Source organism: Lytechinus pictus, chromosome 11 (assembly GCF_037042905.1).
Source record: "Lytechinus pictus isolate F3 Inbred chromosome 11, Lp3.0, whole genome shotgun sequence".
Taxonomy (NCBI): Eukaryota; Metazoa; Echinodermata; class Echinoidea; order Temnopleuroida; family Toxopneustidae; genus Lytechinus; species Lytechinus pictus.
Window position 1 is genome coordinate 31,245,913 of NC_087255.1, and position 16,390 is coordinate 31,262,302.

Below are 16,390 nucleotides of genomic sequence, written 5' to 3' on the forward strand. Positions count from 1 at the left end.
CACAATGTACAGACACGAACAGTCAATTTGTTCAAATTTTTTAGCCAGTAACATTGATATTCACACTCTGCCAGTCAGTAAACCTACTCAGTTTATTTCCAATTGGTCTAATGCCAATTCGTCTAATTACCAACTCATCTACTATCATTTGGTCTATCATTAATTCGTCCACTATCCACATGGTCTAATTGCCATTTCGTCCACTCACCATTTTGTCTAATTTACCAGATGGTCCAATAGCCATTTAGTCCATAAACCATTTGGTCTATTAAATTGGATACAAGTGTTAATTGGGCGAAATCCATAAAAAGAAAATGGGTATTAGACAGTATTAGACCGACTGGTTATAGACGAAATGGTCATAGACGAACTGGTGATTAGACGATGTTATTATTGGACAAATGGTTGTTAGACAAAATGTTGATGGACCTAATGGTATTTAACTAAATGAAGGTAGCCCATGTGATGAGTGGGCGAATTCGCAATAGACGAATTGGCAATTTACCGACCTACATGTACTCCACCTGGGTGAAGGGTAGCAAAGTGTAGATTGGCGTTTTCCCAAAAAGTGCTATGATGCAGTATGTTTGAAAATGGAAACCCTCTGATAACTTTTGTGAGAGTTAGAACCACTACACCACAATGTTTCTTCATCTTCATCTTGGGTTAGACCATCTATTGGAAATATACCTTTCAGACATTGATAATCATCAAATACATTTATTTGCTACTATACTAATGTAAAAATGGCCTTAATCTATAAATCGTACATGGTATAACATCCAGATGAATGGGAGGGGGGTGTAACTTAAAATCTTATTAAATACTGTAGGAGCTGTTATTTTCGCACACATAATTTTTGCGGGCTGTTTAATTCACGATCGGAAGATTACCAAACACTTCCACAGCATTTTAAAGAAGCAATATTAGTGCAATACATGTGAAAAAATATGCTCCTCAAAGCTCCCATGCTGACGTGTCTTTTGTCCGAACATACTGTAAATATGTCCCTGTAAGGAACAGTTATAAAGTGTGAAAAAATGGCTTAAATTTCACTTTTTTTGTACTTTTAGATCTGAAAAATTATGTCACAGTTTGATCTGTAAAAGCAATTTCTGGAAGTTGTGTTTTGTTAGATTCATGCTGCCAATGTACATGTACCTGTGTAAGAGTCAATCAGATGACAATGAAAATCAAATTATTTCATGGAAAATACATTATAATATTACAGTGAGTAAATAAATATAGATAAAGATATGTTAGGAAATAATTTAGGTTCTGATTTTGTTTGAGTGAAAAAAAAAGTGAAATTCTAGCAAACTTTTTGATTTACTAAAGTAGGCTACTTTCTCAACCTTATTTTTTGTACATACATGGGTGCATATCTCAAATTTTCAATACACAGGATGGTTACAATAGCAAAGCTTCGCTGTTGGGGACATTGGCACTGAATACTAAATGTGTCAATATTTTCGCGCATTGTCAAATTCACAAAAATAACAGCTTATACAGTATACCCAATTTTTCTCCATTTGATGCTTTTTAATACTCTAAATATGACCAGCAAAAACTGCCCTTTTACATGCCTTTCCTGGGTACAATATCCTGAAATAGTTGAGAGCCCCCCCCCCCCCCCCAACTTTCATACAATGTCCAAAAAAGAAATACAACAGATTACATGAACATACAGCCAGGTATACTTTACTGTATGCGTTACAGGTTCATGTAGCTAGTTTTAAAGGGGAAGTTCAACCTGAAAAAAAGTTTGTTGTAAAAATAGCAGAAAAAATATTGTTGAAGTTTTGAGGGAAGTCCATCAAAGATTAAGAAAGTTATTAGAATTTTAAGTTTTGGATTTCTGACGTCATAGACGAGCAGCTGTCCCATATGTTATGTAATACAAAATGGATAGATTTCAATTTGTTAATGGTTCCTGGTGACTTATTTTTGTTTTCTTTTTAGGAACTGGTGTGAAATGTAATATCTATTGATATACCAAAGGCACAGCTAAAACCTTTTTCAATTTTTCTGAGCAAATGAAATTTTATTGATTACTTACCATATGATATGTAGGAAAGCTGCTATGATATGACATCACAATGAAATAATTAAAATTCTAATAACTTTTTTATTCTTTGATAGATTTTTCTCAAACCTTCGGCAATCTGCTATTTTTACAACAAACTCTTTATCAGGGTGAACTTCCCCTTTAAAACCCCAAAAGTAAAAGTCTCTCCTTTCCAGTCAATCTCACAAATTCAATGAGGCCTGTCTAAACTTTAATTTTGACTGGCTATTGAAAAATTACGATTATGTTATGATTTTTAATTGCCATCAAGTTGCCAATAATAGCATGGCATTATTGGGTTTTATACAAGGGCATAAATACCTGCATGAAGGCTGATTGACATAATTTACAAAATACATTCTATTTGCAATAAAATGCAAGTATCTAATTTGATTGTACACGTAGACAAGAGTAACTCCTAAATGTGTAAACAATGGTAATATTTCTCACTCCCTAAATTTAGATCAATCAAAAACATATTTAGGGGAGCAGTATAAACAGGTCATCATCTATACAAACATTCATCTGAAATATGTATCACAATCCTCAAAATACCAAACCAAGCCTTAATAAAAAAAAAAAAGAATAATGGTGGAAATATTTATACTGGTAAACCACAAGTTCAAATGAGACACCACACAGGAACTGGGCGTGGTTTAGATCGTTCATATTGGCTCATAATCAAACTATTGTGGGCGAGGTGTGTGCGTGGGTTACGGCCAAAAGGGCTGACCCTATGTGCCCTCTATGGGGCCATTGTCATGATGTTTAGAGTACAAACAATCGGAGAAACTGTAATTCCACTAAATCTACTCATCATACATCCCTGTTCACATATAGAAGTGAATTTATATATATACATGTATATATATATATATAGGAACTACAGTGTAAAACAGAAATTTCTAGAAGTAACAGATTTTCTATAAATAAGGTAAAAAATGTTTATTTGCCATAACCTGATCAACCATAGTCAAATTGGCTGATTTTTGTTTATTTATTCAAATTTGACCCCCTCCCGGCCCCCCCCCCAAAAAAAAAAAAATGTTCTGACCAATATTCTCTGTTTGGCATGCATTTTACTGCATTTTTCAGCTATCAGTATCACATACACTCTTATTCTGCATAATAACCACATATTATTGACTTTATTTTTTTTTTTACTCTTATACATAACTTTCTTTTTTGGTAATACATAACTACATGACTAAATTCACAAGGATAAAATTATCTCATATATCACAGATGTTTTTAATAATACACTCTAATCTTTCAGATGTGAATGGGAGCAGGTATTGTATACCTACATGTACGTCCATACCCCTGTTGTTTGCCTCAAACAGAAAAAAATGGCAAAGAACAGTTTTACTCTCCCACAGCAGAAAGACAAATAGAACAGGAACAAAGCCAGAACATTTAGGCTCCCATATTTGAAGGGAAAGAATTATGTTGAGATCATATTCTTGTCATCCTAAAAACATGTCTGCATATCATTGTGCATTGTACGGTAAATTTGTGTTAATAATATGAACAATGGATGTATTTTCAATATATAAAATCATAGCAGGAAACAGTGGGCCATAAGCCATAAGCCCCTAGCCACACCCCCTCCCACCCCTTGCTCAATATTGTGCAGTTTACCTACCCTTTACTTGAAGACCCCCCCCCCATTTTTTAAAGAACTGGGGAGGAAAGCAAAATTTTATCAGTTTAAGGGTGCGTTTATTCGCCACTTTTTTACCCTAGAATCATGATCTGAATCATGAAAACTGAGCGACAAGATGAAATTTACATCATCTTTTAATTATTTTCTGTGACTTTACAGAAGTATTAGACAAAGCCCATCATTTTCGTAGACTTTGCTTTGGTTTTTTGATAATCTTGATAATCTACTGTCTGACTCAAAGAAATCTGGATACTTTAACTTCACAGAGCAAGTATACTAGTAGTCCATACAATTTCATTTTTTAAATAGTATACTTAAATGAAGGCATTTTCTTTGATATCTGAATTTGATGGGTGCTTTTTCTTGAAGATACATTATAAACATGATTTGTTTAATTTCACTCTGTTGATTCAACTTGATTCATATTGGGGCTAGCCTAGAATTGATTTTTCCACTAAAATCAGGTTAGTTATTTTGTAGTTTAAGTAAAATCAATACAACCAAACAAACAAAATATTCTATTAAAAATAGGTCAAACGATATAAAATTTGAAAGCAATTTATATTTGCATCGTAGGGAATGTCCAAATGACTGACAATGATGTCACATGCTAATTTTTTTTCATTTGATTTTTAAGATAAGAAATTACAAATATTACAGTTTCATTTGCAAATTTATAAAATTCCATAACTTGTTTAATTTTCACCCAATTTATTTAACAAATTTTTCAGTTTGTTAATTTTGCAAAAGCTGGAGTAATTATCATGGACAGTGAGGGGTGTCTAATCTATTGTCCTACAATTTCTTTACTTCAAGAAATTGTAATATTTCTAATGCAAGGACATATCAAATTTGTTTTTTTTTTTAATGTATTTTCCATTGAAAAACATCCACTGTAGTGAGTACTGGTGACAGTCACAATTGTTTAGATGACAATAGCATCAGATGAATGAGTAGGATAAACACAGACTTATTTCCTAAAATGGAATTTTTTCAAATATAAGAGTCTGGTTTACCCTCCATAGAACCTACTCCGTCTGTCAGTTACATATCTCTCTGTTAAAGGATAAGTCCACCCCAACAAAAAGTTGATTTGAATAAAAAGAGAGAAATCAAACAAGCATACACTGAAAATTTCATCAAAATCGGATATAAAATAAGAAAGTTATGACAGTTTAAAGTTTCGCTTAATTTCACAAAAACTGTTATATTCACATCCTAGTCGGTATGCAAAAGAGGAGACTGATGACGTCATCCACTCACAATTTCTTTTGTATTTATATGAAATATAAAATATTATTTTCTCCTCATTGTCAAGTGAAACAACGGATATTTTCTCCATGAACATGTGGAATTAGCATTGTTTAACACTATGGTTCAGTCAAGTTGGTCCTTCTTGTAAAATCTGTAAAAAATGAAATATTGTATAATTCAAACAATAGAAAACAAAAGAAATAGTGAGTGAGGGACATCATCGACCGTCTCATTTGCATGTCACTGAGTTGTGCATATTATCACTGTTTTGTTAAAAATAAGCGAAACTTTAAAATGTCATAACTTTCTTATTTACATCCGATTTTGATGAAATTTTCAGCGGTATGCAAGTTTGATTTTTCTCTATTATTCAAATCAACATTTTACTGGGTGGACTTGACCTTTAAACTGGTATGCATAAAATTTGAATATGTTAGTAAACCGGTCTATTACAGAACTGGGTACAGTCAACATGATAAAGGAGTCAACTTGATGGGTATGTTCACATTTAAACACATTGAGAATTTCCAATTTCCTACCAATAGAAATTCTTCAGTGTTCCATTTCACTGGATATAAATCACCCAAAACTCATGTTATGAAATGAAAGAGACTGCATCAAAAGCTAATGGGAAAATACACTGTAGGGGAAATGTAATTTTTTTTCACAAATATTTAGTTTTCGAATTCAAGGTCGTGAGCTTTTGAATACTTTCCATCAACTAAATCTCGCAAATGATAATCACTAAAAGACATGATCTGAACTTTGATTCATCCTCGGATTGCAGCCGTGCCTACCTCATATTTAAGGTATTATCTCCATTTCATTGTCTTGAGTAAAGGAAAGGAAAATAAATGTTTTGAAAAGCCTGCATTTGCACACATCTCTATACATTTGGGTATCACACCCTCTTCATGTACATATCACAAGTCAAAACACTTATATGGGAAGGAAAAAAGGGTTATTTGAAGAAGTTCCTTTTGAAATGTGTACTTGGGCCATCACTCAGATATATATTGAAGTACCGGTACAACAAAGCCCTGGGGCATAGTATAGGACAAATTGCCCTGCTGATGTAAAGAAATGTTATAAATTTAAAATCTCAAACTGTTAATAGAAATTAAATCTCTACTCATCATAATGATTTCATTGTAATAATAATAAAAGGCATTTATATAGTGTCACCTATCTTCCGAGGCACACTGTTATTACTACCGGTACTCCGGTTTAGCTCGAGCTGCAATTTCCAGCTCTTAGAGTTGTCAAGGAATGATGTCATAATGATTTCATTTATATCACATCAAGTTGAATGTCATTAATCTGTCCATACATGGGGAAATATCTTTTACACTAACTTTTCAAAATAATTTGTTTAGTAGGCATTTTTGTCCCTTTGCAACATGAAAGTTTCTTGCCTTTGCAAATTATCTTAAATGAGGCACACTATTTTTACTACTCCGGCTTTAGCTCGAGCTGCAATTCAAGCACGAGCTGCAATTCCAGCACTCAGTGCTGTCAAGGAATGATGTCATAATGATTTCATTGATATCACATCACGTTGAATGTCACTAATCAGTCCATACATTGTAAAATATTGTACACTAACTTTTCAAAATAATTTGTTTAGTAGGCATTTTTGTCCCTTTGTAATGTTCATGAAAGTTTCTTGCCTTTGCAAATTTATCTTTAATCACCTCATATCTCATCCCTGTGGTGACCTTCATCATGCTCCTGTGAGTTTATGTTTTAAAGAAAGTCTTAAATTTTCTTCATGGATAGTTAACTACTTTATTCATTCCAATTATGTACAGGTACTTCTTCACTTCAAGGCAATATACATGTATAATATGATATATGTAATGTTACTGAACCATGTGATCTTAATGTTGAAAAGGTACATTACATACAAAAGTGCCAAAGAAAGTCACTTAAAAATATTGAGGGCTTGTTATTACATTATTTCTCATATATGTTGAGGATACAATTGCAAAGGAAAATATAAAACTTCAACTAATTCATTACAAGAAATGGTGCACACTCAAATATCTCATTTGAAATGATTTTAACGCTAATTACCTTTAATAATTCACAAGTATATTCATTGTGCATAATGTATACATGTGTTTTATACTTTAGTTGTTTGATACCTCATTGATATCCCATCAACTTTGTACACAAAATAACACTGAGCTTCGGTTCAACACGCTTATATAAAAACTCATGTTTGGGGGATTTTAAGATGTCAAAAAATGACCCGATTACTTTCATGTGAATGCTTATACTGACCATTCGTGCTCAGATTCATGTTTTTACTGCATCGTTTGATTTTTATTGGACTATCCATCTGTGGATCTTAAAATGGACTAATATATGTGTGGATAACTGTTCCTAACCACCGGGAGAACTTGCATTATTGTGAATTTATATTGGTGAGTCAGTTTGTACCTTCACTGTAGTTTGCAATACAGAGAGTCTACTTGCCTTTCTAGTCCCACATTGACGTTTTTGTGTGACTCAATTTGTACTTGTCTGTGTGAGAGCTGTTTAACGTTTTATTGTGTCGTTACGTAACTCATTCATTATGTCTACTGATGCTGTGAAAAGACACAATACCCGATTTAGAGTTAAATCGGACTCAGCCCAGCCAGTTTCCCCAGTAACAACGGGGTTTCCCAATAAGAAACGCTCGTTCACACCACCCGGAAAGTCGTCAAACACTGACCGAGCTCTTAGCCCACATCATCTTGAGATGATAGTTCAAAAGGCTGTGGCTTCAGCCATGGCGACTGAGCGGCAAAAGATCAGCGATGATCTTCTGAAAATGGAGTCTCGTTTGCGTGTTGCTCTGGACGAAAAGATTGCTGCCCTCCACGATCTTGAAGTGGCGATCGACATCAAGCTTCACGAGCTCCATGACGTCAAATCCAAGGTTGAAGCCAGTGCAGATAAGGTGAACGAACTCTCAAACAGGCTGGATCACATCGAGTTTTCATGTTTTTAGTTTTTAATAAAATTATACCATCTAGTCTTTCAACATTTTTCAAATTGAATTCTGATTTTTACTTGTATAATATGCGAAAGCCTTTAGATTTTCACTTGCCATTTAAGAGAACCAATATTGGTATCAATTCTATATTCTTTAAGGGTCCTAAAATTTGGAATGCATTACCTGATGACATTAAATTAAGTGTATCACTCAATTCTTTCAAACGATTATTAAAAAAAAAATATTACTTATAAAATTATCAGGCTTTGTTTGTTCAAGTATCGTGTAGGGTTTGTCTTGGAATATTAATAATTTGTTTTTTTATTTATCATCGTTATTTTCTTGTTATTATGTTAAAATGTCCATTTTAAAATGTTTGTGCTTACATTTTGGTGGCAGCACTGTATAAGACTTGGTTCTTCTAATCTGTCTCCACATTCTTATATTGATATTTTGTTTATTACTATGTATATTTATGTGTGTTTATGAATGAAATAAAATTGAAATTGAAATTGAAATTGAATGATGAAATGATAGCTTAATCAGGGATTAATTTAGTTCCAATCCACTGACAGCCTTCCATATGAGAAGAAGGGTTTTAAATGTTATGTGCTTGTAAATTGTTCACCATTGTAGCTTTTTTTTCTTTAACATGAGATGTGTGATCATACATGTACTTATAAAAAAATGATAAACTTCAGCAATCAGTTGTTAACTTGAATATTGTACATTGCCTTTAAGTGATGAAGTACAGAATGGTAACAAAAAGATAGTTGGCACAGAACAACTAGTCACATACAACTATCCATAACATGTGTCAAATAAAGTAAATTTAAGACATTTTTAAAACATTAAAATCATGAGGACATGATGAAGGTCGACACAGATCATTAATTTTGAGAGAGCTTATATACAAGCAACATGTATTGGTCCAGATTTAAAAAATCTCACAAATCAAATAAAGTATCAAAGAACATCTTTACATGCCAGGGAAAAATGCATAGTTACTTTAATATTAACAATATTGTAGTCTGCACAGAGCATCAACTTCTAGTTATTTGAACTCAAAGAAATACCCAAAATGCTATAAAAATATTTGAAAAATAGCTTAAACTTTGAGAAACTATTGATGGTGCAGATCTGAAAACTTTGAAAATTCAAAACATTATAAGTATCTGGTCTTACTGGAAACTTAATTTGGCTGATAATTTTTGTCTTGGACAAAAAGAAGGGGAGAATGATAAACATTTTTCAGCCTGACAAATACTTTTAAGTTAATGAATATCAGTTCTAATAGATAATTCTGTGAAGCAAATGAACTTGGAAGGTGTTTTAAAACTCATAGTTTATTACTTCTGAACAACACTCAAAACATTTTTGCCTCAGTAACTCTTCTCTTCACAACATTCCAACGCACCCTCTCTTTTTCAAATGGAGAAGAATGTCTGTGCAACTTGGCATAAGAAAAATCTATGATATGGAACGTTTTCAAAACATTCTGGAGAACATTTGAAAGGAATATTAAGAGGATTTTTTTTCATAAGTTTATGTAGTATTTCCTCGTTATGTTTTTACCTGGATTACAATCAACATGCATAAAATAATACAAAAACTATTCAAAAAGCAACGGAACTGAGCACTACAACAGTTAACCTATTGCATACCTGAAGTGGGGGATCCTTGTATATAAAAACATTATGTGAATTACCGAACTCGGTACAGCCAACATGATAAAGGAGTCAACTTGAAAGGCATGTTCACCTGCTACAGTTATTCCTTGTTGCTACATATGACAAGTTTTCATGCAATAATTCAGGTTTTTATAACATCCTGACCATTAATTTGAAGTTTGAAATCTGTCTTTGATACCTTATATTGTGGTCTAAATCTTTTAATGTAATCCTAATGGGACACACAGCATGCAACAATTTTTTTTTGGAAGTTGAACAGAAGTTGGCTTTATTCTTAAATTAATATAAAAATATGGGGAGGCTTTTATTCTTATCATCTGTATCATTCATCAGGGTTTACACACAGTGTACTTATGGTTGATAAATGGTCAAGGTGAAGTCTTAATTGAAAATAGTTCAAGTTAAAGTTAAAAACATACATACATACATACAAGAATCTGAAAATAATTTGACATATCATATTCAGCCCCGAGATGGAAAATTCTGACCACTGGTAGCATGCTTTGACGAAGAAAGGGATATGCGCTGAGAAACTATACTTTAATCATGACTTAACTTTAACATGAGATGAGAATGAAGGTCCTTTTTATTAATAATGTTAAATATGAGCCCCCCCCCCCCTAAATAAAATATGAAATCTGCTTATTAACATTGATTCTTTGATAAATCTAATAACCACAAAAAGATAAATCTAATAACCACAAAAATTTTGTGCTCCCTCTCAAAACTCAAATTAATGAGCAGAAGGGCAATGACCCTCATTAATCCTTATTTTTTCGATCAATAGTAGTTTATAAAAAGAAAACCAAAATTCAGGTACTTTTTGTTGCTGCAGCAGCTAATTTAGATTTTAATTACTACCATCAAACAATGAATAATTTTCAAACCTTTTTACTTTTCTTCATCCCCTCAACCCCTTCTCTCTCTCTCCCTCTCTCTCTCCTTTTTATCTCTCCCTTTCCTTCTTTCTATCTATCTTTCTGCAACATAATATTCTATTCAACAATTCCTCAACAAAAGAAAATTAATAAAAGTAAAATTTCTTCTTACTACCTATTTATAAAATACTTTTTAAACTCCATAGTAATAATCATTGGTTTACAATACAGATCCTGAAAGATCCCAAGACGGTGGAAGGTTAACCCATTACTTATTATAAACCGAGAAACCACAGTATAAACCCAATGGGAATAGCATAATCCAGATGTCAAAAGGTGAACACTAGAAAACAACTTGGCGATACATACCCAATAGAACTTGTACATCTCAATTTCTTGATTAAATCAATTCCAACGGAAAACAACCACATCCATTGACATCACTTTAAAAAGAAACTTGCCCATTCACAGTTTCCTGCTTGGGTACATACTAAGCTGTATGCCCAGCAAATATCAATGTGTCAAGTTGTAACAATATATATTTCACCATGTATATTTTGTCTTTGAAGTGTATATTGCCATTCTTTCATTTCAACCACCAGTTTGCTTTTCTTGCATCAAAAGCGGACTGACAAAAGTGGCGCATTGTTTGCCCATGGGCGGTTTCCTTTCACGACTCAAGGCATGGACTAAAGGTGGAAAAAGTTGGTCACTGTATTCCAGTTCTTAAATGAAATGATATTTCTATCAGATTAAGCTGAAGCCTGCCCTCTATGTCTTTATGCAGATAGACATATCAAGCAAACTAGCAATCAAGCAATACTAGAGTTATGCTACATAATTTATATAAATAGCATTGAGCAATAGTAGAGCCTGGCCCTTTTGATGTTGTGAACTACAGAAAAGGAGTTAGAGAATTCTGTATGGATCATGTCTGTATTCTGAAATAAAGGTCATTAAAAATCCAAGCTTGATTCAAATTCTTCTGGTCAGAATACTTTTGATTAGACAAGTTAACTTTTAAAAGTTTGTACGGTAAGGCAAGAGGCCAGACACTGGCTCCTGGGGACTATTGATTTTGTAGATAAATGGAAAACAGGAGACCTGGCAATCTGTAACACTACAAAATAAGATATGGAATTGACCATATGGATCCAAAACCACATGAAAGCTTGAAAGGCATTCATTATGGAATTAAATATCTTACACCACAAAGCAGGATAAACAGAATATCGATCCTGCAGATGATTACAAGAAGTCAAACAAGAAAAAAAAAACAGCTCATACTTTTTAACATTTTCATATTGCATAAATTTTCATCAAGCAAAAAGCAAAAAAGATAAAACAGGCAATCTGCACTCACCCTTACTCCAACCGCAAATCGCCCCTTAGATTCCCTGAACGGAAGCGTTACAGAGTCTTTACGTCGACGATAAACCATCACCACAACAAAGATGAATAGAACAAAAGCAACAAGGGCTACAAACACAAGGATCCAAATAAGAACAGCATTGGACAATCCCTGAGGTTGTAAAGATTCACCAGTATCTGGCTCAGTCGCTAAAATGATAAAATAATAAACATTGTCAATCATAATGGATGAATAATTAATTGGTTACAAGTCCAAATGAAAACATTACAAAATTATATGCCCATAAACAAACTGACTCTATGTCAAATTTTGATCTAATTTTCTCCTGTCCAACGATCCAATAATTAATGAAATTAAAAGAAAAAGTCTCAAGTTGTATTTGATTGTACACAAAATTACATTATTGAGCGATTGTTTTTGTCTGACGTTCATGTGTCAAGTGCAACTTTGTAACCACACGTCTGTGCATCACAAATTCAATCTTGAAAGGTGCATGAGACTCAAAGATAAAAGTCCAAACTATTACTCATAATTAGGTGTTTTTAATTTTTCTGAATGTTTGAAACCTTTATTCCTAATCAGAGGCCAATATAACTGGGGTCACTTGAAATAAAAAAGGGTGAAAATACAAAGGCAAAAAGTGAGTGAAAGATACACGGAGAGAAAGATACACAGAGAGAAAGAGATACAAAGAGACACACAGACAGACAAGATATAGAAAGAGAGTAGAGAGATATTCTTGACTTTTCAAAAGTTGGTGAAGTAATGTAAAGGAATGTAAAATTAGATAGAAAATAATGTGAAGAGACTATGAGAAGTTGATCAGATAAAAAAACATATTCAGTCAGTAAAATATGATGATCAAAACTACTGCTTACATTCCAATGTGATAACCCCCTTCTGCGTTGAGATCACTTTGGTTTCTCCAGTGAAAAAGCCCAAAAGCCGGACAAAGTAGAGCGTGTTTGGGTCGAGATCGGTGATTGTGAACTCTCTGACGGCACTACTGACCAGAACTGTCAACAACCAATCGTCCTCTCCAGACTTCCTATACTCAAAGACAAAGGCCACAAGGTCATCGTCCTCAAGGAAGTCCCAGGCTATGGTAACCGTGGTGTCAGTTGTGTCCGTGATTTCCAGGATGATGAGGAATTCTATATTGATAGGGGAGGTTGAGTAGGTGTACTGATGAAATATTCAATCTTATATTTCTTAGTTAGAAATAAAGAGGGAGGCTTTCAGAAAGAAACAAATTTGCTCAATAGGATATATTATATATGGCAGTATATGTGAAACATATGAACAAACTGATTTAATATAATTTCACATGTTAAAACATTACTTTAATTCATCAAGTTACAGTACTATAATACTCTGAAATATATTATGTTAGAGTAGATTAAAATAATAACAAATACAAAAAAAGTTGAGGAGTTAAGGAATCATAACAATTGTAGAAAAGTAGTAATGGGGGGATGAAATCTTAATAGAAAATATTTATTCACAATCAAAATAACATCTTACCATCTCCACATGTATCACCGGTCCATCCATCTGGACACCTATAAATATTTGGGGGAAAAAATGAAACAGAAAAATTATTATTTCTTTCAGTATATTTTATATTCCTAATCATTCTTCTTGTGTGGTTGCATTCATGACAAAGAGAAATAGGAAAAGTGTCTCCTAAAGTACACACACCACAGACTAAAGAACACACACCACAGACTAAAATTGACAAACCTTATTGTTAATAAGTCTATGGATATTAAAATGAACTAGTCTATGTTCTGGCTATAAGGAATATCAAGTAAAAATTAGGAATATATAACAGAAAATTACAATTCGTTGAGCAATGACATTCTATGAAATGCGAGTAAAAGGTAGAAACATTTAGCTACATGTACAGAAAAAGATTGTCCAAAAGCATCAATTGCCATCAGTTCTACATCTGGGCTCCACAACAAAAAGGTTTGAAAATAATGGTTAGATGACATTGACCAAACAAGACCATTGGTACCTTTGCCTTTTATTCGAAACACTTGACTACGAACCAATCAGGATTGTTCATTCATATTAGTAAGCCATCGCAAACCTTTATGATAAATGGCAATGATAGTGTATCAATATACATTACAATCACTCTGCATCGTTTCACAATGAAATCATCACAAACACGTCTCTTATTTACTAACAGTTACTGCGGTTGCGGTAACAGTAGTTACTGCGGTAACAGTTCTTCTTGGCCCATTAAAACTATGCATTTCTTTTGTTTGTTTTTTATATTTAGTGACAAGTTATCAGTAATGTCAGCCTTTGTAAAGTAATTATCATCATGAACAATTCTGATATTCACTTAGTTACCATAGAAACAACACTTCTCAGCCAATCAAATCAGGGAGCTTCACTGACATGTTCTAGGAATAACAGCTGATCTAAGGCCTATTGCAAAAAGAGTTGTGATCAATACAGCTCTGAAAAATTAATTGTAACTTGATTATTAACCAATAGAATATGCTCCTCCAACGGGCCCCAGAAATGATAGTACCCTATCACTTACGAGCAAGTAAATGAATTGTAGCCAGATCCACTACAAGTTGCTCCATTCAGACAGGGTGTTTCTAGCCCACATACATCAATACCTTGAGATGGAAAAAACAAATAAACCTACAATAAGAAAGGGGTTGTGTTGTTCATTGCATGTGTGTCTCCATTACATAAAGAGGCGTTCAAGTAATAGATGAATAACACAAATGAATAAAATGATCAACAAATCCTCCAAGATATGACCTCAATTACTTGTCAAAAGACAATTCCCACACTTTCCCGAACTTTTTCACTCCTGGGTAGAGGTACATGTATTTTTAATTTCTCTTTCCAGAAATTCCTGCTTTAGAGAAGTCTTTCAAAAGGAAACGGGTGCTTCTTCTGTTGTTGCTTGAAACAATTACTCGACTGTAACTTGTCTTGATACTAGTTTGTAGAGCGTTGTGGCCCTAGTGGATTAGTCTTATAACTTTGAAACAGATGGTCGTGGGTTCGAATCCCAGCCATGGCGTAATTCCTTCAGCAAGAAATTCATCCACATTGTGCTGCACTCAACCCAGGTGAGATGAATGGGTTAATGGCAGGATTTTATTCCTTGAAATGCCACTGCACTATAAAAGGCTGCGGGGATAAAGCCTGGGTAATAACATCAAGTCCTTTGGAAGCGCACAGGGACGTTATGACATAATGTGATATGCGCTATACAAGAACTGCGTTATCATTACAGTCTGACCTCTCTTATCCGGACCTGTTGGGGCCAGCACAAATCCAGATAAGGGACTTATCCAGATCTGGGAGAGCCAATATTAAATACACGCAGCTGCCTCCCCTATGGTAGCTACACGCAATCTATTGAAGTGGGCATACACAGACAGTATTCACTGCATCTAAGGCCAGATAAGAGAGGTCGGACTGTATTATTTCCCTTGAAAATTCCAAATTAAGCAGACTGAAAGGGGCAATGTTACTCACCATTCACAATGAAGCTTTCAAACGTAAAGACATTCCTGCTGCGCGAATCAATCAGGAACGTTTCAGTCATAAACTGGGAATTGTAGATACTCTCTGCAGTGACCCGCGCCCCCTGTTGACTGAAAGCTGTCACATTAAACTCTACGGATGCAATGATACTACCACTGACAAGGTTTGTCACGCTGCATCCAATCCCATCTGTACTGATAGATAAGTCTTGAAAATATTCTAATAGCTAGAAATAGAAAGAATACATTGTATATCTTATAGCATAGGCAGAAATGCTACTATGAGAATAATATTTAAAAAAATGCATTTGTACAATTTACGTTATATGACATGATTTATGGGGCAGCTACTTACAAATAACGTCACAGAATCAAAACTTTGGAAATACATAACTCTGTCATCCTTCAATTGATCCATGTCAAGCTTTCATTAGAATTTTCCTTTCATTTTCTGCATTTAATAAAACCAACTTCATAGCAATGTAGAATTCTTTAACAATCAATAATCTTGGCGACTTACGGCATTACAAAGTGAAGCTTGAAAGTTGAGGAAGATGGGACTCATAGGATCTTGAAGTGGCCCTGATACAAAAGCTTCAGCTCCATTCAACTCTAGAATTGTAGCAGTCCCTGTTACTATTTCATTATCTGTCAAGAAAAAGAGGATAGATTAAGAAGAATCTATGAAGTCTGATAGGTGTATCTCTGACTTTGGTAGGATCCATAGCGCCATCAAACTAATCATATTTCAAAGTAAAAATTAAATTTACAGTAAACATAAAATTGATGTCAGTGTCTAACACATTATCAGCAGTGAAAGGGTGAAAAAACCTCCTATGTATTCAGATGGGTTCTCATAAAACCAAAGAAGCTCTCCCACTCTAAATTATTGTCATATTGTCATTGAAAACACAACTTTTCTAATTTGTTTTGATTTTCCCTATCTCT

The 16,390-nt window shown here is 33.8% G+C and overlaps 1 protein-coding gene across 1 annotated transcript in view; it reads right to left on the reverse strand.

Moving 5' to 3' along the window:
* Positions 1–11,134: 11,134 nt before the first annotated feature.
* LOC129272133 (mucin-3B-like) overlaps positions 11,135–16,390 on the reverse strand; it is a 32,083-nt gene continuing 26,827 nt past the window's right edge. The window contains exons 8-14 of the mRNA XM_064107089.1: positions 15,963–16,090; positions 15,435–15,669; positions 14,476–14,557; positions 13,440–13,477; positions 12,794–13,069; positions 11,831–12,103; positions 11,135–11,232 (exon numbers count right to left, since the gene is read on the reverse strand). Of these exons, the coding sequence (XP_063963159.1) occupies positions 11,135–11,232; positions 11,831–12,103; positions 12,794–13,069; positions 13,440–13,477; positions 14,476–14,557; positions 15,435–15,669; positions 15,963–16,090 (1,130 nt within the window). The remainder of the gene's footprint in view (positions 11,233–11,830; positions 12,104–12,793; positions 13,070–13,439; positions 13,478–14,475; positions 14,558–15,434; positions 15,670–15,962; positions 16,091–16,390) is intronic.